General features: G+C 43.8%; 1 protein-coding gene across 2 annotated transcripts in view; it reads right to left on the bottom strand.

Annotated features, from left to right (window-relative positions):
• Positions 1-2,294: 2,294 nt before the first annotated feature.
• gabrb2a (gamma-aminobutyric acid type A receptor subunit beta2a) overlaps positions 2,295-26,640 on the bottom strand; it is a gene marked incomplete at both ends in the record, with an annotated part of 73,663 nt that continues 49,317 nt past the window's right edge. The window contains 6 exons of one of the 2 annotated variants that reach the window (XM_083785435.1): positions 2,295-2,660; positions 5,363-5,503; positions 6,485-6,729; positions 12,472-12,624; positions 13,096-13,233; positions 20,149-20,231. In XM_083785435.1, coding sequence (XP_083641561.1) covers positions 2,295-2,660; positions 5,363-5,503; positions 6,485-6,729; positions 12,472-12,624; positions 13,096-13,233; positions 20,149-20,231 — 1,126 coding nt within the window. The remainder of the gene's footprint in view (positions 2,661-5,362; positions 5,504-6,484; positions 6,730-12,471; positions 12,625-13,095; positions 13,234-20,148; positions 20,232-26,640) is intronic. The other variant, XM_083785436.1, reaches the window with a different exon arrangement.

The raw sequence follows: 26,640 nt of genomic DNA, 5'->3' as shown, positions 1-26,640 counted from the left end.
TTGTTTCTTTTTTTAAAAACATGATGTAACTGTATCTACAGTTTTCTGAAACAGAACCCTATAATCACAATGAAACGCATGGAACATCAATCATTCAGTTCTACTGTTAATGGTGATTGTGGATTATCATATTTATGCAGCAACGTTCTTTGCAATGAAAGGGCTTCGACTCGACCCATCCGTCATCAATGGGTTCCTCCACCAGGCATTAAAGCCATTCTATTCTGCTCACACGATGGCAGTCAATGAGTCAATGATTAAAGGTTCTCATCTTTTTTTTTAAACCAAAAAAGATAATGAAAACCTGGGCTTTGTGATGACTCGATGAGGACACGATTCTGTCAGGGTGCAACGAGAGCAGAACTTAAATTTTTAAGCGGAAGCATAATTGGCTGTTTACGGTGAATGTTCGCCCCAAATAGGAATGCTAGGCTTTAATGTACACATGGGGCGAGAACAACCACCCACATGGGAGTTGTATTGATGATGTGCAGACCCTGAGCATGAAAGTTGTGTTGTGATTGGTCGAAAAAGACAGCTTCCGGGGGAAGTACATACAACGGATGTCCCACCCCACAGACACGTTCTAACCAAAGATGGTTTATTTAGGAAGATAGTCCATCCCAATTGGAGCCACTGACTAGAGGCAACAATTGGCCTCCTAAGTGGGAAAATGTTGCGGGCGTCCTATGTTTACTGGTGCTAGATCCCGCGAGAGTGTGTTGCTGGGACAGAGAAAGGTTGATAATGAAGTAGATTTTCTCCTGATTTGTCTCTCTGGAAAAACAGCCATTTTAGTATGAACATCTTAAGAATAGTGTGGCTTGTGATGATCGGGTCCAAGTTCAGTGACAATGGATCGCTAAGCAATGGTTCAGAAGCTGTGTTCACGTTCGCTCTTCCATTGAAACGAATAGACTCCAACCTTCTTCCCATCTCCTAAAAAGGCATCCGCCCACTTTCACGCAGATACGGAAAGTAAACCGGCTATTTCCGTCTTGGTTCTAACTTAGGTCATTAGCAGGCTTTTCCTCGTAAGATGAGAAAAGCCTGGTAATGAGGTTTGGGTTCATGTGATTAAAAACTCCACAAAAATGGAAGCTCTCTCTCTGTCCAACATTAGCACCACAAAGGACCCATATAATAGGGATGTCCCTAGAAAACAGTGCCCCCTGCTGACCACCCTTTGTCCTCCAGTGGAAGTGCCCATCTCCAGGGGCCCCCAAGGTAATACGCCTGCAAGCCACAGGTTTTCAAGGTGGGGACGGCAAGGGGACACTCAGGGGGACAATTGGAAAATCTACTGAAAAAAATTAAATACCTACTTCAATATATATATATATATATATATATATATATATATATATATAAATGTGTCATTTTCATTAAAATTCAATTCATAAAATGATTGTGCCAGTTGAACCACTTTCAACCTGGCATCCCTATTTGGTCAAGTCATTAATGTTAAGATGTTTAAAAACATTTCAAACAGCAAAACAGTGCAACATGTTGTGAGCTTGTAGATCATCTATTTTTTTTTTCTCTCTCTCACCTTTCTTTTAAGCCATTTGTCAATAGGGGACCACATCATTGGCTGTGGCTATTTGGGGGTTCATGGCATGGAAAGCTATGATGACTATAAGAAGATCTGCAGCATGGCTACAGCAGCGTTTGCTAGGCAGATGAAACCTCAGCTAGTAAAAGTAAAATCTTTGAGCTCATTATTATGACTGAGATGCAAATGAAATCAAACATAAGCATGCTTTGTTTTTTAAAGAATGTTTTCTTTTTTGATATACAGTAATTATAGGAAAATAGTCTATCAAGGATGACTCCTTTGAAATCATCTATAAAGCTTCCCTGGATGCAGTAAGCTCGGCTACGAAGTAAATAGATATACTAAACAAAACAAATCTTTTAAAGTATATGCAAACACAAGCATAAATATTTGATCCACAGAGATTAAGCTACGAATGACAAATATTAGTGATATATTGAAATTCTGGAACCAGGCACCATGTCTGTCTTAAAATCTCACTCCTTCGTTCGTTACGTTAGCGTGAGTCAGTCATTAAGGTGTTTCCCCCAATCCGAAAAGAGTCACTGCTGACGTGAGGTGTTGGTGCCGCAGTCCCTCCAAAAGTCCTTACGTTTTCTTAAAATTGACCTGCAAACAAATGTGGTGCACTGCATCTCTCATTCCTCCCCCATCTCTCCCTCTCATCTCCCCCCGCAAATCGTCCTCCTCCGTTCTTCGCTCGCTGTGAGATGGCCACTGGCCACACCGTCTCGCCTTAATGCACGTAGTAGAGCCAGTAAACCACGTTGAAGAAGGAGAAGACGGTGGGGAAGATCATCCGGGACCACTTGTCGATAGAGTTCACGTCGGACAGGTCCGGGATGTTCACCTTGAGCTGCGAGGCCCGCCTCCGTAGGCGCGACTTCTTCTGGGCGTGGCGCTCCAGGGCGCACTGGCCATAGTTCTGCCGGGCCATGGCGGCTCGGCGGTACTGCAGCGTGGAGCTGTCGTAGGCCAGCATGGTGTTGCTGCGGGGGTCTCCGGGAGCGCCCAGACCCCGGGACAGGTCCCCAGGGCCGCCCCCTCCCATCTCGTTCTTCATCTCCAAGGTGCTGAACAGGATGTTGTCGTCGGGGGTCATCTGTGTTGTCGAGGAACGGAGAAAGAGGTGTTAGAGGAAGTGACGGCGGGGGAGACGATCTTATGTTTAAAATAGTGGTTCTCAAAGACTTTTCACGTCTAGGACCCCAGAAAATCGATACGTATTAAGCACACCAATGATTCTCTATGCAACTCCCCATTGGGAGTTGCAAGGAGTTGCATTGGTGTGGTTGACCTAAAAAATGGTTTGTTGCAAGGAGTTGCGACTAGTTGCATTTGTGTTGTTTGGCCTTTAGACTGCGGATCCCCATTTGAAAAGTTTTGTGCCGTTTTTTCTTTTTACGTTTCGTTATTTTTAACAATTTGGCAACTGTGACATCATCATCATACAGAATGCTAGTTCTTCCTGGACTACATAGCCCATGTTTCCTGTAGTTCTATTCAGCCTGGCCTCTCCAGCTGATGCTCACCTGGTTAAGATACTGCTCTAATGTGTCAGTGACCTTGTCTAACAGCACCTCCACAGTGAAGGGCACCATGAGCACAATACCTAATACAGCTTAAAACAAATGCATGAACAACTAAAGAGATTCAAAACAGAAGCCAAACTAACAAAAAATGTATGTTTGACTTGAACTGCAGGAAACATGGGCTGTAGTCTATTCATTGTAGTCCAAGAAGAACTCACATTCTGGACGATGATGTCACAAGTCGTGCAAAAACGGCAACATTGCCCATGTTACAAATTTCAAAAACTTCAAAAATGGCATACAAGCTCACAATGTGGTCTTGTATATCTACTGTACTAAAATATACATTATGATTAGGGCTTTAAGTGTTTAACTGTTCCTCATTTTACTGGGATCACTTGGAACCTGGAGAAGGCCTCCTGGTGGTCCCTGGACCACAGTTTGAGAACCACAGGTTTAAAACATACAAAACGCTCTAGCATGCATGAAACCATTAACTACTTACAAAGGCCACTTTTATACTTGCTATATACTCGCTTATAAAATGCTGTACAGCAACAACAAAAATAGCTGATCTACAATCTCACAACAGGTCGCAATGTGCCCCGTTGTAACTTTGTAGATCTGCTATTTTCACTTTGCTTTTAAGAGTTTCAGCTATAATGACATGGCCAAAATAGGCATTGATTATGAATCGATTATTTTACTGAATGATCGATTATCGATATATATATTATATCGATATATATCGATTAAATCAATTAGTTCGATTAACTGGTGCTGCCCTACTGTAAATGACTACAACCACAAAAGTATGAAAATACATTTCTTTAGAGCACAAACTAATTCTTAATGGAGAAATCCTCTGTCATCTCAGAATTTCAACTGAGGTGGGGTTAAAATTCTGTCAAACCAAGTAAACAAGATAAACCAAAGGAAAATCAAAAATGTGAGAGGATAAGGTTGAGGAAAGGTTGAAGGCTTGGGTCAGGACAGGATGGGCGTTGAAGGGAGTGAATTCAGATCAGCAATTCTTCATCCATAGCCTGACTTGTGAAGAAAACAACTCTAAAACACTACCTGCAGGACACAGAATACAATAAATATCATCGCTGTTGGGCAGAAACCTTATAGCTCCATATTTCATTGTAGCCTATCGTAAAAGCTCACAAGTCAAGATGCATTGTGTTGTGAGCTTGTAGATTTTCCCTCATGTCTTAAAAAATTGGGAAATATTTGACACTTTTGCCTACTGTGTAAAGGAAAATAGGGACACCAGGTTGAAAGTGGTCAAGTCTGTATGTGGGTTTTATAAATATCTAAGCACAATTTAGACGCAAGAGCTTGTGACTAAATAATAACTACATTGGAACACAGGTTCTTTCTTTTTTTCCTCTGAAATTTCCTGAAAAGTAATGGTTTTGGACAAGGATACGTGATATCTGTTGTTTTGCTATGACTTTACTCTGAAGAAAGACCCTCTCAGTTGGCACTAGTCATCCAACTGCAAATGATCTTCCTCTCTCACTCTGTGCTGGGCAGAGGCCCTTGTTCTTGTTCTTTCTATTGTTATACTCTTTAGAGACTCTTAAGATTGCCTTTGAGATTCAATCGGTCTCAAACCAAAAATTATGTTAAGAATAGCTTAGATTAATCCTGTTTCTCTTCTCACATTCTCAGTAGTGGACAAAGTACTCAACTCCAGTACTTGAGTCAAAGATAGATCCTGATATTTCTGGTCAAATATTACTCAGCTACTGTACAACTGAAAATTTCTTGATCAAATTTGTACTTGAGAGAAAGTACTGGATTACTTGCTTTAAAACATCACAAAGTATTAAAAAGCACAAATTGCAATGTAAATTTAATTTTTTAAATAAATGCATTGCTCCAAAAAATAAATACTCAAGTAACGTACAGATACTCAACAGAATTACTTAAGTACAATAGTCGAGTAAATGTACTTATCTACTGTCCACCACTGCAAATTCGCCACTTCCCATCAACTTAAATCTACAGCTTGACTCGCATTCAAGATTAAAGTGTGCTGAAGCCAAAGTGCTTGTCAGCCATGATTGTTTGTCAGGGAAATGCATGAAGAGCAAACCAAGAGCAGGGAATAAAACACAATGGTGGGAGAGATGATCAAAGCTGCCTTAAAATCTACAAAGAAATCAAAGAAATGCACAAAATAACTACAGCATTTTCCTCTGATCGGCTTGAATCAGACTGATGACATTTGTTAAGTTTTGACTTTCAAAACCGCCAGTACCTTATTTCTTTGCTCGCCTAGTCCTAATGCGCCATCGTCCACAAAGATGGGATCCCACATCGAGTCATACGCGTCAATTTCCCTCTGTTTCATTCTGGCATACAGAGCATCATCTCTCTGAACTACATTTCCCACCAGCCACTGCAAGCATACAAAATCAGCACTGTTACTTAGGGGGGAAATGGAAGCTTACCACACTCAGAAGGAAAGGATATTTGATTTGTGTTGTTGTTATTGCAACTAACACTACCAGCTGAATAGAAGTTAAAGGTAAGGCTTTGGACCAAAGTCAATGAACTACCCAAAACTCCTTGCCCTTCGAAGGTATTTATACCAGCCATTTGTTGATGATTGGCTTAGTCCAGAGATTCTCAACCTTTTTGAATTTCCAGGAGCCCTGAAGTTTGATATACCGGTACGTACATTAGGCCATGGACCACTTGATTAAAACCAAATTATATTGGTGAACCCAATCTACACTGTGTTAATAACTCTCAGAGTGTACAAATGAAACCGTATGGGTCCATTTGGTTCCATGTGTACACTCCTAGAGTGACAGACCTACAAGTCTCCATTTGGACCCCTGGTGGTCCCCTGATCTGATGTTGAGAAACAGTGGTCTGAGTTAATAGAGATAGTCTATTTTCTTTCAGCTGTTGTTGACACACATGGCCAGAGAGAAATGGAGAGCTGAAGTAGGAGGACTTGAAATATTCATCGCAGCATTCAGCAGAGGGACAAGATTTTGCCATGAGAAAGAAAAAGCACCATCCCCATTTACATTAATGCCACTTGTATGCCAATAAACAACTATATAAAGTTTAACTAAAGTTGTTCCCCCAGTCTTTTTTGTGCATCCTACAAACCACAATGACATTCATTTAATCATTTAGTACAATTTAGTACAATATAAAGTTAAAAATTACAAAAAACTCAACAAGAGCTGAGATCAGAGCTGGGCCTACCAATCATGGGGGCAAAGCCCCCTCCCCTACATAATCACAGCTGTATCACAGCATGACATTGACCTTGAGAGAAGAAGAAGGTCATCAGCACATTAACACCTGTTAACAGTACAGCCTCAGGTTGGTATACGTACACAGGCCTGGCACCAACACGCACCTTGTTGGGGTCAGGCCTCAGTTTCTCGTTGTTTGCGGTGGCCGCTTTCTCAGCAGCCTTCTTCTGCCGCTGGGGACCTCGGCCGAAGAAGATGTAGTTGACGAAGGCGTACTCCAGCAGCGCCAGGAAGACAAACACAAAGCAGCCCATGAGGTACATGTCGATGGCCTTGACGTAGGGGATCTTCGGGAGGGTCTCTCTCAGATGGGTGTTGATGGTGGTCATGGTCAGAACCGTAGTGATCCCTGCATGGGGGTCAGCATGGAGTGGACAGTTTAGACCAGTTCAGACAGTAGACAGTTTAGACCAGTTCAGACAGTAGACAATTTAGACCAGTTCAGACACTAGACAGTTTAGACCAGTTCAGACAGTTTAGACCAGTTCAGACAGTAGACAGTTTAGACCAGTTCAAACAGTAGACAGTTTAGACCAGTTCAGACAGTTTAGACCAGTTCAGACAGTTTAGACCAGTTCAGACAGTAGACAATTTAGACCAGTTCAAACAGTAGACAGTTTAGACCAGTTCAGACAGTTTAGACCAGTTCAGACAGTAGACAATTTAGACCAGTTCAAACAGTAGACAGTTTAGACCAGTTCAGACAGTTTAGACCAGTTCAGACAGTAGACAGTTTAGACCAGTTCAGACAGTAGACAGTTTAGACCAGTTCAGACAGTAGACAGTTTAGACTAGTTCAGACAGTAGACAGTTAGACCAGTTCAGACAGTAGACAGTTTAAACCAGTTCAGACAGTAAACAGTTTAGACCAGTTCAGACAGTAAACAGTTTAGACCAGTTCAGACAGTAGACAGTTTAGACCAGTTCAGACAGTAGACAGTTTAGACCAGTTCAGACAGTAGACAGTTTAGACCAGTTCAGACAGTAGACAGTTTAGACCAGTTCAGACAGTAGACAGTTTAGACCAGTTCAGACAGTAGACAGTTTAAACCAGTTCAGACAGTAGACAGTTAGACCAGTTCAGACAGTAGACAGTTAGACCAGTTCAGACAGTAGACAGTTTAAACCAGTTCAGACAGTAGACAGTTTAGACCAGTTCAGACAGTAGACAGTTTAGACCAGTTCAGACAGTAGACAGTTTAGACCAGTTCAGACAGTAGACAGTTTAGACTAGTTCAGACAGTAGACAGTGGCGGAAAAAGTTTTTACTTAAGCAAAAGTATCAATACTGCAATGTAGAACTACTCCGTTGCAAGTAAAAGTTCAGAATTCCAAATGTACAAAAGTATTCACATCAAAATGTACTTAAAGTAACAAAAGTAAAAGTACTCATTGTGCAGAATGTCTCATTTCAAGTTTTCAAATGTATGATGCATTGTGAGATTGTAGATCTGCTATTTTCAAATAGCCGAAATGTCTATAGGGCTGAGGTGGTTAATGTATGTTTGTAATAATAATCAAAATCTACAAAGTAACTACTAAACAAAAGTTTTAAAATAGATAGTAGAAGTAAAAGTACTGGAAATCGGACATATTCAAGCAAAGTACAAATACATCAGAATTGTATTCAATGTACATTACATTACATTACATTACATGGGGAGAGAGTATGTGTACACGTGCGTCCATCCGTCTGTTACCAGCTAATTTCTAGCACCGTTAACCCTGTCTGTGCCAAATTTTGCACACACACTCATGGATGCCAACGATGAACCTCTGCCCCAAAATTTCCAGAACGGCCTGTTATATAGTTTAGTATAGTTTGCAGGATTGGCCCGTTTTGAACAAAAAGCCTCAAATCATGCACGCAGCATGCAATTTACGTGAAATCTTTCACAGACGTTCCTACTAGGCTGAGGAATATATCCCACCCTTTTCACATTGGCCTGTTATAGCGCCACCAACAGGTGGATTATTGCAAAACACTTATTCTTTTGCTCCAGCCCAACACATGCCAATTTATACACAAATGCACAACAATGGAAATATTATTCATATTCTTTTGACAGGTATGTAGAAAATATATGTATATGCATTTTTTACAATAGAAATGACAATCAATCAATCAAAATGTAGTACATTTTGATTGATTGATTTTGATTGATTGATTGATTGATAGACATTTAATGTACTATCATCGTCATGCTCATAATTATGCACAACATCAGCTTCATGAAGCCAATGTGCAGTCAAATCGGTCTGACATTAACGACAATAACACACGTTAGGAGAAACATTATTAAAAACACCAGCGGCAACGGTGTGTGTGTGTGTGTGTGTGTGTGTGTGTGTGTGTGTGTGTGCGTGTGTGTGTGTGTGCGTGTGTGTGTGTGCGTGCATGTCATCACACCCTGAAGAAGGCTCAATGGCCGACACTTTTATGTTTGTAGCCTGCATTTAAATGAAGGCCTTTTACTTACAAAGTAAGTAAAGCCTGGACTTGGACTTTTATGCCTTTGTGGCATTCTTTTCCTCTCTATGAATATTGTTCCCTTTCATGAGCACCAGTGGTTTGAGAGGGATACCAGTAGTGCTCCTGTAAATTATTTTATCTCTCTTTGTTGACCTCACATTGTTGACCTCACATTAACACAAATGCGACATCAGGTGTTTTAACATAAAAGTCTGTGAGGATGTGTTTTTATGTGTGTCCTCACATACACAGGACACGTCGTTACCGACTGAGCTGAAAGATTGAGACCCCATATGGACAAAAACATTCCCCCTGACAAAGAGCAACTTTGTGTGTGTGTCCGTGTGTGTGTGTGTGTGCGTGCATGCCGTGCGTGTGCAATTACACGCGTGCATGTGACTGTTTTGTGTTCAACAGAGTGTTTTGGGCCTCTGTCCAATCGCATATCGAAACAGACAAGGAACTAATCCTGGCGGCTATATATAAAAAGCACAGCGCTCCCCCCGCTAACCATCTGCTATTAGTCACAGCACGATTCACCTGCTTTTCTCTGACATCCGTGCATTGTGTTTGATACGTTAGTCATCTGTATGCACAATCTGCATTTGGTCAGATTCACGCGGATTATAAATAACTCAGCAGCAGCCAGCAGGCAGCATTGATGTAGCCTGTCGCTCTCTACTCTACTCGCTCGCAGACACGTTCCGCCTGTCTCTCTGCCGTTCACTAGATCCTTTTAACCACTGGTTCTCTAACATTTTCATGTCAAGGGTCCCCCCCCCAAATTGATATGTATAATGGGGGCCGTGGACACCCGTCTGAAAATAAGGGGTCACCATAACAGATTATTTGTGTCAAATTGTGTCCAAATTATGGAAAAGTATTCAAACAATTACGAGGATTTTCAAAATGATCTGAAAATAGCCCAAGTTCCAGATTCAGCAATTTTTAAGTATAAAGTATAAAATAGGGTTAAAGTGGTTAATTTGTTCCTCATTTTCCTACAGACCCCATCAAAGGACTCCTTTTAAGACCTCACTTTGAGAACCACTGCTTTAACCATTTAAACCCTACAGTATATACGGTTGACATGACAGGTATGACTCAAACTATACTAGTGACTTTTCACTCTACATTAATATCTTTGCTGAAAATAGCGTCGTGAGCGCTGCATTGTGACCTTGTAGATCTGCTATCTCCTGCATACGTTTTCCACGGATGCTGAGGTTTAAGTGGTTAAACAACAGATGTGCATTTTACAGGCGCCGTTCGGGGCTCAGTGTTTTAGGCCCTCGTGAGCCTCAATCTCCTCAAGAAACAAATGCCTTGTGACAACGCCGCCACACACACACACACAGAGCTCAAAGCCGCTCTCCTGACGTTGAACCGATCATCAGCTGCTTTGGTCCAAAGGATGTTTCAATGTTTTTGACGTTCCATTTTGACATCATCCTTTTATATCAACAATGCAAATACACGTATGTATATGACAGTTAGTTGCTGTCAGGTGGAAACCTATTATGTCCAATACTGTTACTTTTCAGAAAGTGGAGAAAATAATCTGCATTCAAAATGGATCCAGTTGCGTGACAGACAGACAGACAGACATACAGACAGACAGAACTACAAGAAAGAAAGAAACTGTGTGTGATTCAAGGTCACACTGTAACGCTTTCCGTTCTGCCTATATTATAGTCATTTCTCAACAGCAGACGGCCTATCAGCAAGCACGATCGAGATTGCGTGCTTAGACCTAATGAGAAGAAATAAAAACAGAAGGTTAAAATGCCTGGAAAGAGAAAGCCAGTCTCCTGGCAAAACACATCAATAAATCATAAGGAACTAGAAAAAGCACATGTTTCCACCAGGACAGTTAGGTTATTGTGGGCCAGCAATGTTCGGAATTCACCAATCAGGATGGAATAGGACAAATAGGACAGATCCGTCTTGATCACGTACTGATTTGCTCCTACAAAATCTGTAGGAGCAATATAAAAAAAGTATTTTGCAAAAATTGGCCTCCTGGTGGTAGTCTACAGGCTTCTTTTCTTTAAAGTGGGACATTTGGTATATGGTCTTTTTTATTGGCCTAAAATATTGTCTATGTACAATACATTCATGAATCCACTTGCTGACAGTATTGGGCAATTTTTTTCATTAACATCCTATGGCAGGCAAAATTGACAAAAATGTGTAAACTTTCCTTATGCTTTAAGTAATAATAATAATAGCTCAAATGTATATAGCGCTTTTCTAAATACCTAAAGTGCTTTACATAGGAACACTAGGAACAGACTTTATTAAGAAAAAGATAGAAGGATAAACGAAAAAGTAGCATGTGACATGTCAAACTAGGGGGTTTTCAAGATTCTGAATCCATTCCAAGCATTAGTTTTGAATATATATATATGTAGACAATATTTTAGGCCAATAAAAAAGGCTATAAATTTCCCACCCGTCCACCTCGACTGCCGGACTATGGTGCTATGATAGGGCAATGTGAAAAGGGTGGCATTTGTTCCACAGCGTAGTGGGAATGTGCACGCAGTTTCACCACAATAAGACAATGCTTTCATGATTTGAAGAGGCAGACATTTTTCCTTGTTCTCTAGGGCAGAGGTTCCCAACCACCGGGCCCACTGGTACGCGAGAAAGGAATCCCAAGTTTTCCCGACCGTCACCAGGATTTTCCAAACAGCGGTGAAAAGGATTCGTCAGGGACACATGACTGACTGTGGTTTATAAACTGCTACGAGTCTGTGCTACTTCCGTGTATTTTTCGGTGGTGAGCTGACCACCGCGACCACCGCTGACCACCGCTGACCACCGCTGACCACCGCGACCACCGCTGACCACCGCGAAATAACGTTGAGCGGTGGTGAGTAAAAACAGAGAGAAGGGCTGGAGTGGTGGCGGTGGTTTGCTCTTCACCGCGGCTCGTGACGTCATGTTGTAGTTCGGTGGTCACCTCACCACCGAAAATCCAGACTATGTATGAGCCTTAACAGTGACGTCACTTTTGAATCCTTGGTATCTTTACCGTTACACGTGTGTTCAGAGCAGCAGCAGCAGCAGCGGAACAATAACCAGCTGTAGCCTATTTTGTCACACTCGCGCTAATGAAACCAAACACCACACGGTACGGGATTATTATTTCATGTCAAAACATATTGAAGTAACCCAGGTAAAGTAATGCGTCACTCTGCATGTTTAACTAAAGGTTTCCCACACGTCCAAAGTAATTTCTGAATGAAAAAGACATAGGCCTAATCCTTTTTGAATCATACTATCCTTAATAATATAACGGCATTTAGGTCAACGATACATTATGTTGTGAATGATATTATAGCAGCGCAGCTGGTAGGCTACTTAGGCCAGTCAGTCTTCCCCGTGGGCGAGGTTTTGGTGATCATGCGCAGACGCATATTCACTCATTTAAAACCATTCATAACAGTGATGAATCTAATCCAAAACTGTCCCGCTCATAATATACAGTACTATATGGCTAATAGCTCTATTTGAATGGATTTGTTATCAATTCATTTTCAATTATAACCCAGGGGTAATGAGTCATCAGCAACCAGGAGGGGGGGGGGGGGGGGGGGGGGTTAGTCGTACCCAGGGCCACTCTGGCGGCAGAGGCGTCGTAATTGATCCAGAAGGACACCCAGGAGAGAATGGTGATCAGGATGGACGGCATGTAGGTCTGTAAGATGAAATAGCCAATGTTCCTCTTCAGCTTGAAGCTGAGGGAGAGGCGAGGGTAGGAACCTGAGGGAGGGAGGGAGGCAGAGAGAGAGTGCTGGATGCTTGAGATGGAAGATGGAAATAGAATTCAATAGAACAGAACTGAATAACGCCCACGGGGAAGCTATATCTTCCCCCGACAACAAAGAGCGTGGCATATTCATTGCCAGCGCATTGGTGCTGGTTCTGATTTATTTAATTTTAATTTATTTTTCATTATATATATATATATATATATATATATATATATATATATATATATATACAGTATATATATATTAACCACTTGCGACCTGGGGTCCATATTGTGTACGTCATTAAAGGCGAGAACTTTCAAACAATTCAAAACATTTCTTAATCATTTTCTTTGGTTCATTTTGAAACTGAATGACTGTATACATGGCTATGGAACAGATCTTATTGGCAGCAGAAATCGTGCATTTTTGGCATGCAGCGAGACTGCCTCGCGTGGGTTGTTTTCCCAGTCTTGTGTACCTGTGGAGAACACCACGTTCTTGGAGATGAGCTTGTAGTCGACGATGGAGAACTGGGGCAGTTCTATCCGGTCCACCCCTGACACGGCTCCGTCGCCGCCCCGCCAGTAGAACTCGATATCATCAGTGGTGTAGCCATCTGCAGAGACAAGCCCCAGAGACCCAGAGATGCATTAACATTAACCGCTGTAGTTGTGAGGGAAACGGAAGTTGCCAAACGCCACGCTCCGCTGCTAATGGTGCTTTTAAGGAATAAGATGAAATATTACAGAACATTTGAGATGAAACTCAACAACCCTCAAGTGCAGCCTTGCATAGAAGTACGTACAGTACAGTCTGTTCAGCAGGTGAGCTGAGTTCATTGAAAGTACGGTAAAATCCATCATGGGAATAGCTGTATAGACACAGAAAAGTGTCTGAAAGGGGCTTTCAAGGAGGCCTAAACAAATCATTTGATGACCGGGTCATCCGTCAATAGGAGACTCCAAAGACTCCATCGGTCATCAAATTATTGGCTTCGGAATGCGACAAAAACAAAACAAAAATATCCATGAATTCAAGGCTTCATGGGGTATGTATTTGTTACAAAATAAGCAAATACAGGAAGTTCCTTATTACCACTTTCACCCAGGCATGGGCGACTACAATTTCACGCCCACAAGAGAGTGCCACCACTTCTGGCCCGGGAGAATGGTGTACTCCAGCTGTCAATGTAATCCATTATGAGAGGTATCGTAAATTCACTGGTTGATTACTGAGGCTATAGCGATTTGTTTTGTTCTAATAAGGTGTCCCATATGTTTGATTAGTCCTCTCAATGTCACATAGGCCTACATGCCACAAAAAAACATCACCTCGGCTATCTTACGCCACACGCCTACTAGTACTGTACATCAAATACATCAAAAAATTGTCATCAAGAATCATAAGGAAGCTATAAGAACCTAGCATTTGTCTAACAGTAGAAAAACTGCACAGTAAAGATGAGTATACTGTACACTATAGAGTGCTACAGTATCTCTAGTTGTCTAAAATGCTATATCTAAGTTGAGCTTATGCGTACGCCTGTAATGTCGTCGAGGCTAGGGGAAGTGCTACGGCAAGATGGAGTCTGAAGAGTTTACTACGGCGCAAGATTGGGAGTGAGTCTGCAGTTCTGATTGCAATGGGAAGTGGATTCCATAGTTTTGGAGCCGGAAGGGAGAAGAGTTTGGGACACGCGGAGCGTTAATTGTCCCTGCGTTTTTAGTGAAGGTACATCCAGCCACCCTTCGTCGGCTGTTCCGAGCGTGCGGGAGGGTTTGTAGGGTCCGATTGGGCTTGCAGGATATGGGGGAGCCATACCTTAGGTTGCTTTGAAGGCCAGCATCAGAGTTTTGTACTCTGTGCAGGCAGCGACTACGGCAGCCAATGGAGGGAGAGGGGAAGGGGGGAGACATGTGAGAACTTTGGCTGGTTAAAGACCAAGTGAGCTGAAGCATTTTGGATCAATTGCAGATGAAACTGGAGAGGTTTAAGTGTGCATGCCTGTAGACTTTGAAGATATGGGGGTGCCATACTAGTTAGGCGGGAAATTGATGTGATTGTTCAGTTGGTGATAAAAGCATGACATTTGGCACAGATGACCTTCATATGACCCTAATTGATAATGCCATGCAGAATTCCTCCATTTTACAAGATTGTTTGCAATTGGACCTTACTGTAGGCCTACACATTTTGGACTACAGGCCTATCACTTTTCTAAATTGCTGGGGCTGTAAATGTTAGATTTGACCCTCATTTTGATATACGTTTGTTTGATATAATATGTTCTGGAGGTAGCCTATTTCTACCAAGTAAGATACAAAATAACATTAGGTTCCAATATGGTGGCATGTTTTCCAATATGGCTGCAGGTAAATTGCATAAATGTACATCTGCTCATGGTTGAGCAGATGATGCATCCCATACAGCATATGTGCTGTATCACATGCAACATACAGTGTGTGCTTCATATCCCATGCAACATACAGTATGTGCTTTATATCCCATGCATCGTCACATCCCGTGCATCGCATGCAGATTGCGCTGCATCCCAGGCATCATGCATCTCTCTGTTCTGTGTTCCATTTCACACCGATGGTAACAGGCAACACAACCTATTTAGACAACATTGATTGATTGATTGATTGATTGATTGATTGATTGATTGATTGATTGATTGATTGATTTTACAGGGGCCAGTTTCGAATTACAGCCGTCCGTAGGTGCCCTTTGAGAGCACATTTTAAGGAGTCAAGGGATTTGCATGTCCGGAGCGGGGCTGTCCAGCCACAGCCGCTGCTGCAAGAAAACATGACCACCCAGGCGCAACCCATCGGCATCACTGACGGACGGATGCCTATGATATATATATATATATATATATATATATATATATATATATATATACATATACATACATACAGAAGACTGATGACATGTGTTGACATTGAGGTGTTTTAACCCACAAACCACACTCAACATTTTCCTTTCTTTATTTTCAAGCGAGAATTAAAGGACCACTTCACCACTTTTCAACCTATCTTCATATAATAGGTCCTCACTAATAATCATGAAAAAATGGCGCAATCTTTTTTCTACTCTGTGTCTCATAGGAGGGCTGTGGGCAGTTCAGAAACCGTCCTCCAGTGACATCATCGATGGGGAATACAAGCTTATAGAAACTGCAGGCTTTCTAGTCCTGAAAAGTTGCAATGCGAAAATGGAAGCCATCGTTCTCACGATAATGGTTTCTAAATTGCCCACAGCCCTCCTATGAGACACAGACTGAGTAGATTTTTTTTTTTGCCATGATTATCAGTGAGGACCTATTATATGAAGATAGGTTGAAAAGTGGTGAAGTGGTCCTTTAAATGAGATTAAGAACAGAATGGAAGTCACAGGAGCAGGAGCGGCTGCAATGGAAGCGGAGTGCAGCCCGAGGTGCACGTGGCGCTCTCTACAAGAGCCTGGGAAAACGGACATCAAATGCGTTGCCTGCCCCACCCCCCACCCCCTCCTTTATCTACACGAACATCCTGGCTATAGTGCAACCCAGCATCACCCCAATTAGCAGCTCAAGTCCACCATGGTGGACGTTTTTTATGTGCAGCACTAGATCAGCCGAGAGGGACCTCAGTTACAGGGAGGAGAGAGGAGAGGAGAGAGGAGAATAAAGGACCCTAGTGGAGGAGAGAGGAGAGGAGAGAGGAGAATAAAGGACCCTAGTGGAGGAGAGAGGAGAGGAGAGAGGAGAATAAAAGACCCTAGTGGAGGAGAGAGGAGAGGAGAGAGGAGAATAAAGGACCCTAGTGGAGGAGAGAGGAGAGGAGAGAGGAGAATAAAGGACCCTAGTGGAGGAGTGAGGAGAGGAGAGAGGAGAATAAAGGACCCTAGTGGAGGAGAGAGGAGAGGAGAGAGGAGAATAAAGGACCCTAGTGGAGGAGAGAGGAGAGGAGAGAGGAGAATAAAGGACCCTAGTGGAGGAGAGAGGAGAGGAGAGAGGAGAATAAAGGACCCTAGTGGAGGAGAGAGGAGAGGAGAGAGGAGAATAAAGGACCCTAGTGGAGGAGAGAGGAGAGGAGAGGAGAATAAAGGACCCTAGTGGAGGAGAGAGGAGAGGAGAGAGGAGAATAAAGGACCCTAGTGCACACTGGACGCCTTTTCGGATTTCTTTGTGGCGTTTTTCCGTCGGTTGTCAGAAAAACGCGTCCAGTGTGCAGCCACCTTAAACCATTCTGACCTGAGATCAGATTCTAAAAATGTCTTCTATACATCCAGACAGTTTTCTGAAAAAGCTATGTTTCTATGTCAGTCGTTCTTCGATTTTTCAAAAAATAGCAGACCTACAAGCTCGTAGCGCGCCACTCGGTGGCGCGCTATGAGCTTGTAGATCTGCTATTTTTCAATAGCTAAAGCATAACATAATGCTAACACCGAAAGGGGTTCCCGCCCCAAAATGGGCTAACATGGTATAGAATAGAGGAGAGGGGTATAGAGGAGAATAGGGAGAGGAGAAGAAGAAACAGGAAGGATTTATGTGGCACTACTCATACAGATACAAGAAGCGAAATGCAATTTCTTTGTGAGGTCTACAAAGTAGTGTGCTATAACAACAATGACAATAGTAATGATACAAATAAAAACTAACAGATACAGTAAGATTACAAAATAAGAAGTATCCAACAGTACCCATATCCATTTGGCTGTAGAAAAACATGTTTATACACTATATACAGTGTGTGTGTGTGTGTGTGTGTGTGTGTGTGTGTGTGTGTGTGTGTGTGTGTGTGTGTGTGTGTGTGTGTGTGTGTGTGTGTGTGTAGTGTACACACACGTAAGTTTGCAATAAAGGAGAGGAGAGGAGAGGAGAGGAGAGGAGAGGAGAGGAGAGGAGAGGAGAGGAGAGGAGAGGAGAGGAGAGGAGAGGAGAGGAGAGGAGAGGAGAGGAGAGGAGAGGAGAGGAGAGGAGAGGAGAGGAGAGAGGAGGTCACCATGGCCTCTATGTTGCTGCTCACTCAGTTTGCATCAAAGTCCATTAGTTTTGGTCCACTGTCTCTCGCTTCGAACATTGTACATTTTCAGACTTTCAGTCTGCTCACCTATTACATCACTGGACTCGTGTAGAGATTCCCAACAGAGAGACATTGAGAGATCGAGGCAGCGCGCGAGATATGGCACTATATACAACAGTATATGTGTGCAGGATGGGTGTATACTGTATTTGCATGCTCATGGAGAAATCAATGTTTGCTCAGCTCAACGCATGCTCATGTCACACCTCTGACCTGAAGACTCATTTACACGTTGTGTAATTCACTTGAAAATCAATCGTTTTTTCGGCGAGCGTTAACAGGGCTGTAGTGGAGGGGAAGCTCAGGGGAGCGACACTCCCCGAACTTCTTAGCATTATTCTGGGGGGGAACTTTGGCCAACATAGCAGCTTGTTGTAGATCGGCTATTTTTGGCAAAGACACTTGGGTTTAGAGGGAAATAAGCATAATATAGACGCGCTCCCCCAATTCTAAAAGTAGCGCGACACCCCTGGTGAGCGTCATGGTCGTATGGCGGAACATATGAATGAGCCATAAGCCGCGGTACTGAGTGGCTTATAAACAGCCATCCACCAGGGTCTCCGCAGTTCTGTTGGTTAAAAATACATCAAGTTTATCAAGGGAAGTGCGAGTTCTCCGGGCTCATTAGTCTGAATAAAACAGCATGCTCTGGCATGGAGCCAGTTCAATGTTCAAGCCGTCGCCAGTTAATCCATATGAGAGCAGATACTGCCTGCTGATCAAAACTGGTGCCTGTGTGAGCCGCACGAGTGCGTGTGCGCGCACGTGTGCGTGTGTGTGTGTGTGTGTGTGTGTGTGTGTGTGTGTGTGTGTGTGTGTGTGTGTGTGCGTGCGTGCGTGTGACAGAGCAGGGGAAAAAAGGAGCCAGAGTGATGGAGAGAGATAAAAAGGCTGGCAGAAAAAAGAGAGAGGGGGGAAGAGATGAGAGGGGGGAAGATTGAAAAAGTGAGCGAGAGAGAGAGTGCTAGAGAGACAGAGAGAGAGAGAGAGAGAGATATGAGATGAGATCAGAATAGATGAGATGAGATGAGATGAGATGAGATGAGATGAGATGAGATGAGATGAGATGAGATGAGATGAGATGAGATGAGATGAGATGAGATGAGATGAGATGAGATGAGATGAGATGAGATGAGATGAGATGAGATGACAGCACAATAGTATAGAGAAGCAAAGCAAAGTGTTTCCTGACCCACACTGCACAGTAAAAAAACCCTGTGTTAATTGACCCGTGGGGGGTCTCCATTTTTACACACTCTGAGTTCAATTAGCAGCGAGCAGCACAAGCAGCGTGCCTGTGCTGTGTGCTCAGTCAGCGCCGCTGCCGGCAACAGTGTGTGAACAAAGCGGGACCCTCACACCACATCCCAGCCCCAGAGTACATGTATGTCTCCACCACCCCTCCACCCCTAGACCTAGTCTCTTGAGACAGACTGTTGACTCCATCGAATTCAAAGGAAAAGAGGGCGGTGTTTTTTCCTTTATTTTTCGATCATGGGTTCTCAGATTGCCCCCCCTAGACCTTATACATCACATCCCAGCTCCAGAATACATGCATGTCTCCACCCTAAACTCTATACACCGCATTCCCAAGCCCCATAACGTTGCTGTCGGGCAGATTTGACCCCCCCCCATAAATTAATCATACGAGCGAGTACCAAGTGTTACAAAAAAGTAGTGGATCTACAAGCTGAAAAACGGGTTGCGATGCGTGTCATTTTTAGCTGGTAGATCGAAGTTTTGACATAAGAGGTTTCCACTCGACAGCAATGATAATCCATGTCTCCAGGGACGCACATGAAACACAGAGAGACCCTCGTCTTTCTCCCTTATGTTCCTCTCTATCTCTCTATCTCTCTATCTCTCTCTCTCTCTCTCTCTTTCTCTCTCACAGCCGACTCATGAACACTGCATTACGTGCAGTAGCCTAATTACAAGAAATCCATCCTTACTGCCCCGGCTGTGCAGTCAGAGGCTACTTTAGGGGCCAGTCCAAGATGCCCTCCAAGGGAAGATGTTACCTCCACCTACCTGCCAAACAACCCCCCCCCCCCCCCCCCCCACACACACACACACACACACACACACACAATACCACCGAGCACTAAATATCGCCACCACAGCTTTTGCATTGGCCGCAGACGCAACCGAGATAATTAGGCTGGATGTTATCAATCACCGAGCCATTGGTGATGTGTGTGTATTTTTATCTCTCCGACATCGTGGCTATCGCTCCCATCAACTTCTCTCAGCGTTTCTTCACACACAGTACACAAACACACACACGAGAGATCCAGACACTCCCACCGCGCAAACACTGGGGGGCGCTACTGAGCATCAAATCCAGCAATGGAGGGTTGGGCCTATAGTTAGTATGGGGGAATGTCTCTGTTCCTTAACTATGCGTGCGTGCGTGCGTGCGTGCGTGCGTGCGTGCGTGTGTGCATTTGTGTACTTACAGCTCTCGATCTCCAGGGTGCAGTTTTGCTCATCTAGAGGGTACCGCCTCAGGTCCATCATGCAAGCTGCTGTGGTGGTTATCCTATACACACGAACATGAGCACGAGCACGATCACGCACATGCACACACACACACACACACACACACACACACACACACACACACACACACACACACACACACACACACACACACACACACACACACACACACACACACACACACACACACACACACACACACACATCAACAACAGTGACACCAGTGCAAATAAAAACCTGCCCATTGCAAATAATCTGCATTACTAAGCAGTTGAAGTTACTTTCAAAATTTGAGCTTTTTGTTCCAAGTAATGAATTCTATATTACTTTTGTCACTTTCACAAAACACAAAAGTATAATATGAAATGTTAGAGGGGAGGCTAAATGGAATGTGATGACAGCCACAATCATGTTATTAGAATTAAAATAATATTTTTAGCAGCCTACATTTCAATGCCATGATGAAACATAAACAACTCTGCACTCAGCACCCATCTGGACAGTTTGTATATGCATTATCATGGAGTGCATGATTCGTTAAAAGCTTTAAAAAAAAGAAAATGTATATAAATATACATTTTTGTGTTAAATAAATAACAGTTTCTGAAAGTAATGTGTTCCTTGACAGCAATTTAAATATTATCCAACTTTAAGGGTGCGGTCACACCAAAATGTATTCTGTCTATGCTGCGTTTTTGAAAATCTGCAAATGGCAACAAAGTGCTGCGCTACAGGTCACTCTGTGAGTGACCTGTAGACCATGATCGGCCCTGATCAGGCCCGTTCGGCACCTTTAATAGCAGTAAAACGTCTCAGTTTCCTGAGATATAAGATGCACGTCACGCACGCACGCACGCACGCACGCACGCAACACACACACACACAGACACACACACACACACACACGCACACACACACACACACACACACACACACAAACACACACACACCAGGCCGAAGGCATGGGGAGAGAGTATGTTTTGCACTCTGTCTGTGTGTGTGTGTCCGTGTGTCCGTGCGTCCAGAACGGCCTGTTATAGCGCCACCAGGAGGCCCACTTTTGGAAAACAAATGTTTTGATGTTATTCCTCCAGATTCTGTCCAAAAATCCTGCAAATCCGGAAATTGATCGGGAAAACTATCTCTATAGTCATGTGTTCTAGAATCTAGACAGATCTGTCCGATATTTCATATTCCATCCTAATTGGCTAACATTGGCTTCCAAAGTTTGCAGGATTGGCCCGTTTTGAACAAAAAGCCTCAAATCATGAACGCAGCGTGCAATTTACGTGAAATCTTTCACAGACTTTCCTACTAGGCTGAGGAATATATCCCCCCCTTTTCACATTGGTCTGAGAAATTAGAGAAATTAGGTCATATGTCGGCAAATCGGGCAATCGGCTAACCAATCACATAAATGCAGTTGTTCATGAGATGACGTATGATGATGTATAATGATAAGAGCACCCCTCACTTCACACGGGTGTGATTTTTACAATCGATTGTGCAAAGTTCCCCAAAGTCGATGATTATTCAAGGTTTCATTATATATTTGACAGCTATAGTGCAACGTGCATGAATGAGGCACACACACCAAGGAGAGACACGTTCCTTGTTATTTTCCCCCGTTAGATTTGCCGTTGTTAATCCTGCACTTGCGAGAATTCTTTGTTTCGGTTTTTTCACCAAGAAGGAATGTGAACAAACTTCATGAATTCAAGGGGGTGAACTATTCCTTTCAATCAGCCATGGGATCGCACCAGGCTGTGAGAAGTTGTCCGCAAGAAGTTGTCCGCAGAACAATGGTCATTGCACTGCCACCAAAATCGCCTCCTTTCCACATTCACACCGGCAATGCATTTGTTTACTAAAAACCCTATGGCCCCAAGCACCCACACCCCCGCACGCACACACTCACACACACGGAACATTGTCGTCAGGTCTATGAAAACAAGCCCACAAAAAATGACATTCAACACGCTACTTACACACACTACAACTCGCTTAAAACTCGCAGACCTGGCAACACTGCATCCTGTTTTCCCATTGGCTACCGTTGCTAATTTCTTGCCACATCTAGGAAAACAAGCCCGCAAACCGTGACTTCCTACAGCCTACTTACACACACTACCACTCGCTTACAATACGTGGACCTGGCAACACTACATCACATCTTCCCATTGGCTCAATCCCCACCACGTGACCCACGAGTTTTTATGTTACCTTTCATACCGGAAGTTACATGCTACACACACATACACACACACACACACAGCAACAACAGCTTGCTTGAAATGCAATTGTAAACATGTGCAGCGTCCAACCGTCTGACGTCCACTGCACGTATCATACATGGTCACTAGGTGGAGCCATGGTGGAGCCATGGCACAGTGGAGCCACTAGGTGGAGCCATGGCACAGTGGAAATGCAACCGCTACAATATGTGCTATCGAGGCATCCGTACTAGATGTCTGAACCAAGGCTGGCTCATTTCCAAGTGAAGGAGCAGCGCCCTATACTCTTCTCACCGTATAGCCTATCTAAGGGAGATGGCAGCCACCCGTCTGAAAACACTCATTTCGGCCACTTGTATCCACAGCCTTATTCTTTCAGTCATGACCCCACACTTCATGACCGGAAGCTTTTTATGTTTTTGAGTGGCCTATGCACAGCGTTGTGTTAAAGTCTGTCTGTCCGTCTCAGCTGGGCTGTGTAGTTCGCTGTGATTGGCCTACTTTCCTTGCTGGGACATGGTGTTTTATGATTTAGCGGTATAAAACACTGGAGTCTTGTCTAATAACACTTGGTACATCCTTCGTACAGCCAGTACCATTTGGTACATTGACCACTTGGTACAGTCTGACAAGGTGATTGACAGCATGGCAAGGTGATTGACAGCATGACAAGGTGATTGACAGCATGACAAGGTGATTGACAGCATGACAAGGTGATTGATAGTATGACAAGGGGATTGATCAGATGGATTCCTGTGGCTACATTCTCATGTGTGCACTCCATAAAGACACGCCTCCCAGATGTAGATCTCAAATATTAGTATGATTCCAGCAAAATCTTTTTGCCAAACTTTGCAGTGTGTCTGTTTTCACCTTCACGAGGGGGAAAGCTCTCTAGCTCCCTCATACACATTCACAGTAAAATCCTGAATGTCTGCTTATCAATGTGTTACTCAGATAGTGTACAAATGTGTAACAAAATGGACCCAAAAGGGTGCTGTTTTTATATAAGTTATTGTGTTCTTATGACTGCTGATATGAGGAGCTGTTTGCATGTGAGACTGTAATTTTACTTTACGTCTAGAGGGTTCACTCCAAGCGACAGACTTCCTGCCACATGCACGACAAGTTGGTCAGAGCCGAGACAGGCTGGCATCCCGTGCTATAAGCCCCAGAGGCAGGAGAGACAGACACACACGACTGGTGACCGTGACAACAGGGGACAGGGCACGAGTCTATTTACCACCATCATCTCACACCGCACAAACAGTCCTCAGGGTTCATTTAACTCCGAGAGTGTTACAAGTGACCTGTAAGGGTCAAATTAACACTGAGGATTTTACCTGTGTATATAGGGAAAAACACACATACTGTACAGAGTCACGCTGATTGATATTGAACATGATAACATTAACGATAATTGGAGGCCCGTGGGTGAATTCTCCGCATAGGTTGGAGAATCAGTCATAACCTTGTCAAAGATGGTTCTCTCTCTCTCTCTCTCTCTCTGGTTCTTTCTTACATAACAGCCAGTTAGTGGGGCCACAGTGCACGGGGGGATTAAACGGTGGAGTTTTAACTGCTGTCCCAGTTTACACCCCTCTACTGTACTGTCTGTCGACGTCTACAACCTATTGGACTGCTATACTGTATGCTCACCATCCAGTCAGTCATTCAGTCATCCAGTTTACACCCCTCTACTGTACTGTATGTCGGCCCACAACCTATTGGACTGCTATATGCTCACCGTCCAGTCAGTCATTCAGTCATCCAGTTGCCATTTCTGCCATAATCACCAGAGGAAGAACGGGGGGGGATATGGAAACAAGGCCAAAATGGCAGGGGTAAAAATAACAGCCTATTTATAGACCCCCTCCATCATCAGCTATATGGAGTCTTGAAGCTTTTTGTCTGAGGACTCAGAGACGCTGTATGTGTGAGACTGCATGTCATGAATACACAACCCATGGGCCCCCGCTGGCCTAGCGGTCCAGGCGTGTATACCACATATAGAGGCTCTAAAGCAGCCTGACTGCGTTGTCGTGGGTTCGGATCCCAATCCCGACGGCCTTCCCTGTCTCTTTCTACCTGTTTCCTGTCAATCTCCACTGTGTACTATAAATTAAAAAAACACACACACGCACACACATGCATGCACGCACGCACGCACACACACACACACACACACACACACACACACACACACACACACACATCATCCTACTGTAATAAAAAGCCACTGTTAAAATACAGGATCAGGAATTGTCGGTCGCTTTCTCTCCATTGAGGGATGAGACATAGTTAGACATCAGCAGTGATTAGTGATCACACCTGTTTATTCTTTTTTTTTTTTTTAAGATATTTTTTTGCGGCTTACGCCTTTTATTGATTTTTTAAGGGACAGAAAGTAGGCTGACAGGAAACGGGAGAGAGATGGGGGGATGACATGCGGTAAAGGCCGTGTCGGGTCCGGGAGTCGAACCCGCGGCACACCGCGACTGGATCACCAGTCCGGTGCCCAGACCGTTACGCTACGGCCTGGGCCACCTGTTTATTCTTCATTTACACGCATCGCATTCTTCTCCCATCACGCAGACGCTGCTGCGTTCCACCGGACTACATCTATTCAAACAAAGATTGCACTGTGTTGGAGCTAATAGGACACGGAAGTCTAAACAGCCCCGCCCCCCTTCCTCCACATGCATGGTCGCTCTCACAGTTCATCCCATGCTGTGCGTGTGTGCATGCCTGCATCTGTGCATGCGTGCGTGCGTGCGTGCGTGCGTGCGTGCGTGCGTGCCAAGTAAGGCAGCCTATGCACCTTTATTCCAAATGACCTTGTTTACGGACAAAACACCAACAACCACCATGAATACTGGGACAGAATCTCATTTGGAGACAGAGCTCCAGAAATATAAATACACCGGCGAGGTGAGGCTCATCATTGGTCTTTGATTAATCTGACACACATTGAAGAAAATAATTTAACAGCTTAAAGTGAAACTGCAGCATCACTCCCAATCTTCCGCCGTAGCCTGAAAACCCACCTTTTCAGACTCCATCATGGCCCTTAGCACTTACCCTAAACCCTTAGATAGCATTTCTGTTGGATTATATAGCATTTGATACAGACTTATAGCATGTTATGTAGACAGCACTGTAATTGTATTGTATGTAGTCATAGCACGCCATAGTACACATATATAGCATAGTAGTAAAGATGTATAGTTTATATGTATAGTGTATGTATAGTTTCACTATATAAATATTCCACTGTTACTTTCTTAGCTTACGCATGTTTCATGATAAATGCTTTTTATGTGATGTATTCCCATGCTTTGTTCTTGCTTAAATGTAAGTCGCTCTGGATTAAGAGCGTCTGCTAAATGCCTAAATTGTAATTGTAAATTGTAAATTGTAATACATTCAGAATCCATGCCTGCAATTCTACAGTGTATGATTTACACTTATGATGCTGCCAGACTTGGCCAATCACAGCGGGGATTTTCTAACTGCGGTGGGATCAGAATAACGCATCACGGAAAATCCAAGCGGGGAAAAACAACAAAAACAGCCAGTCAAAGTGTGTGTGTGTGTGTGTGTGTGTGGGGGGGGGGGGGGTGACATCACAGATCTGTGAGAGTGGGGGTGTCGAATCGTACTGACGGGGTACGTCCTCTGGGCCGAGCCTTTGCGTCTGAAGTTACCCAGGATTGCCAGGAAGTTTGTGCGCCGAGATGCCTCGGAAACCGCTGACGCAAAGGTCCACCTCCTCAGATGGTGCCTGCATGCACGTTAGTGGGTGAGTACGTAGTACACACAACTATGACTGCTGTTACCTGCGATAAGGATGCTATGGATCCGGTGTGATGGTAAACCCGACAGAGGGCCTCATACGCATCAGAGAACCCATAGCATTAGCCCTTTATGTGCCAACTGTTGGCAGCCTAGGGCCTTGTTTTGTCCACGCAGATGAAATGATGAACGTGCATCTCTCCACTCACTGCGTTACACGACCCGGTCTTTATAGTGTGCACTCCTTTGTGTTCCTGCATGGATTCCCAGAGTCTCCACTCGCTGTTCCTCAGCACAGTGTGCTTATATAGCTCCACCAGTCTATAGCTTCTTCTCTCACTGTGCATGCGTTGAAGATCACCATTATGAATGGTCTCCGACGGCGACAACGCAAGAGTGCATTGGACGTGGTGCTGTGAT

The sequence above is a fragment of the Protomyctophum parallelum genome, assembly GCF_964188405.1.
Source record: "Protomyctophum parallelum genome assembly, chromosome: 16".
In the NCBI taxonomy this organism is placed as follows: Eukaryota; Metazoa; Chordata; class Actinopteri; order Myctophiformes; family Myctophidae; genus Protomyctophum; species Protomyctophum parallelum.
This window is presented reverse-complemented; position numbering and strand designations above follow the sequence as displayed.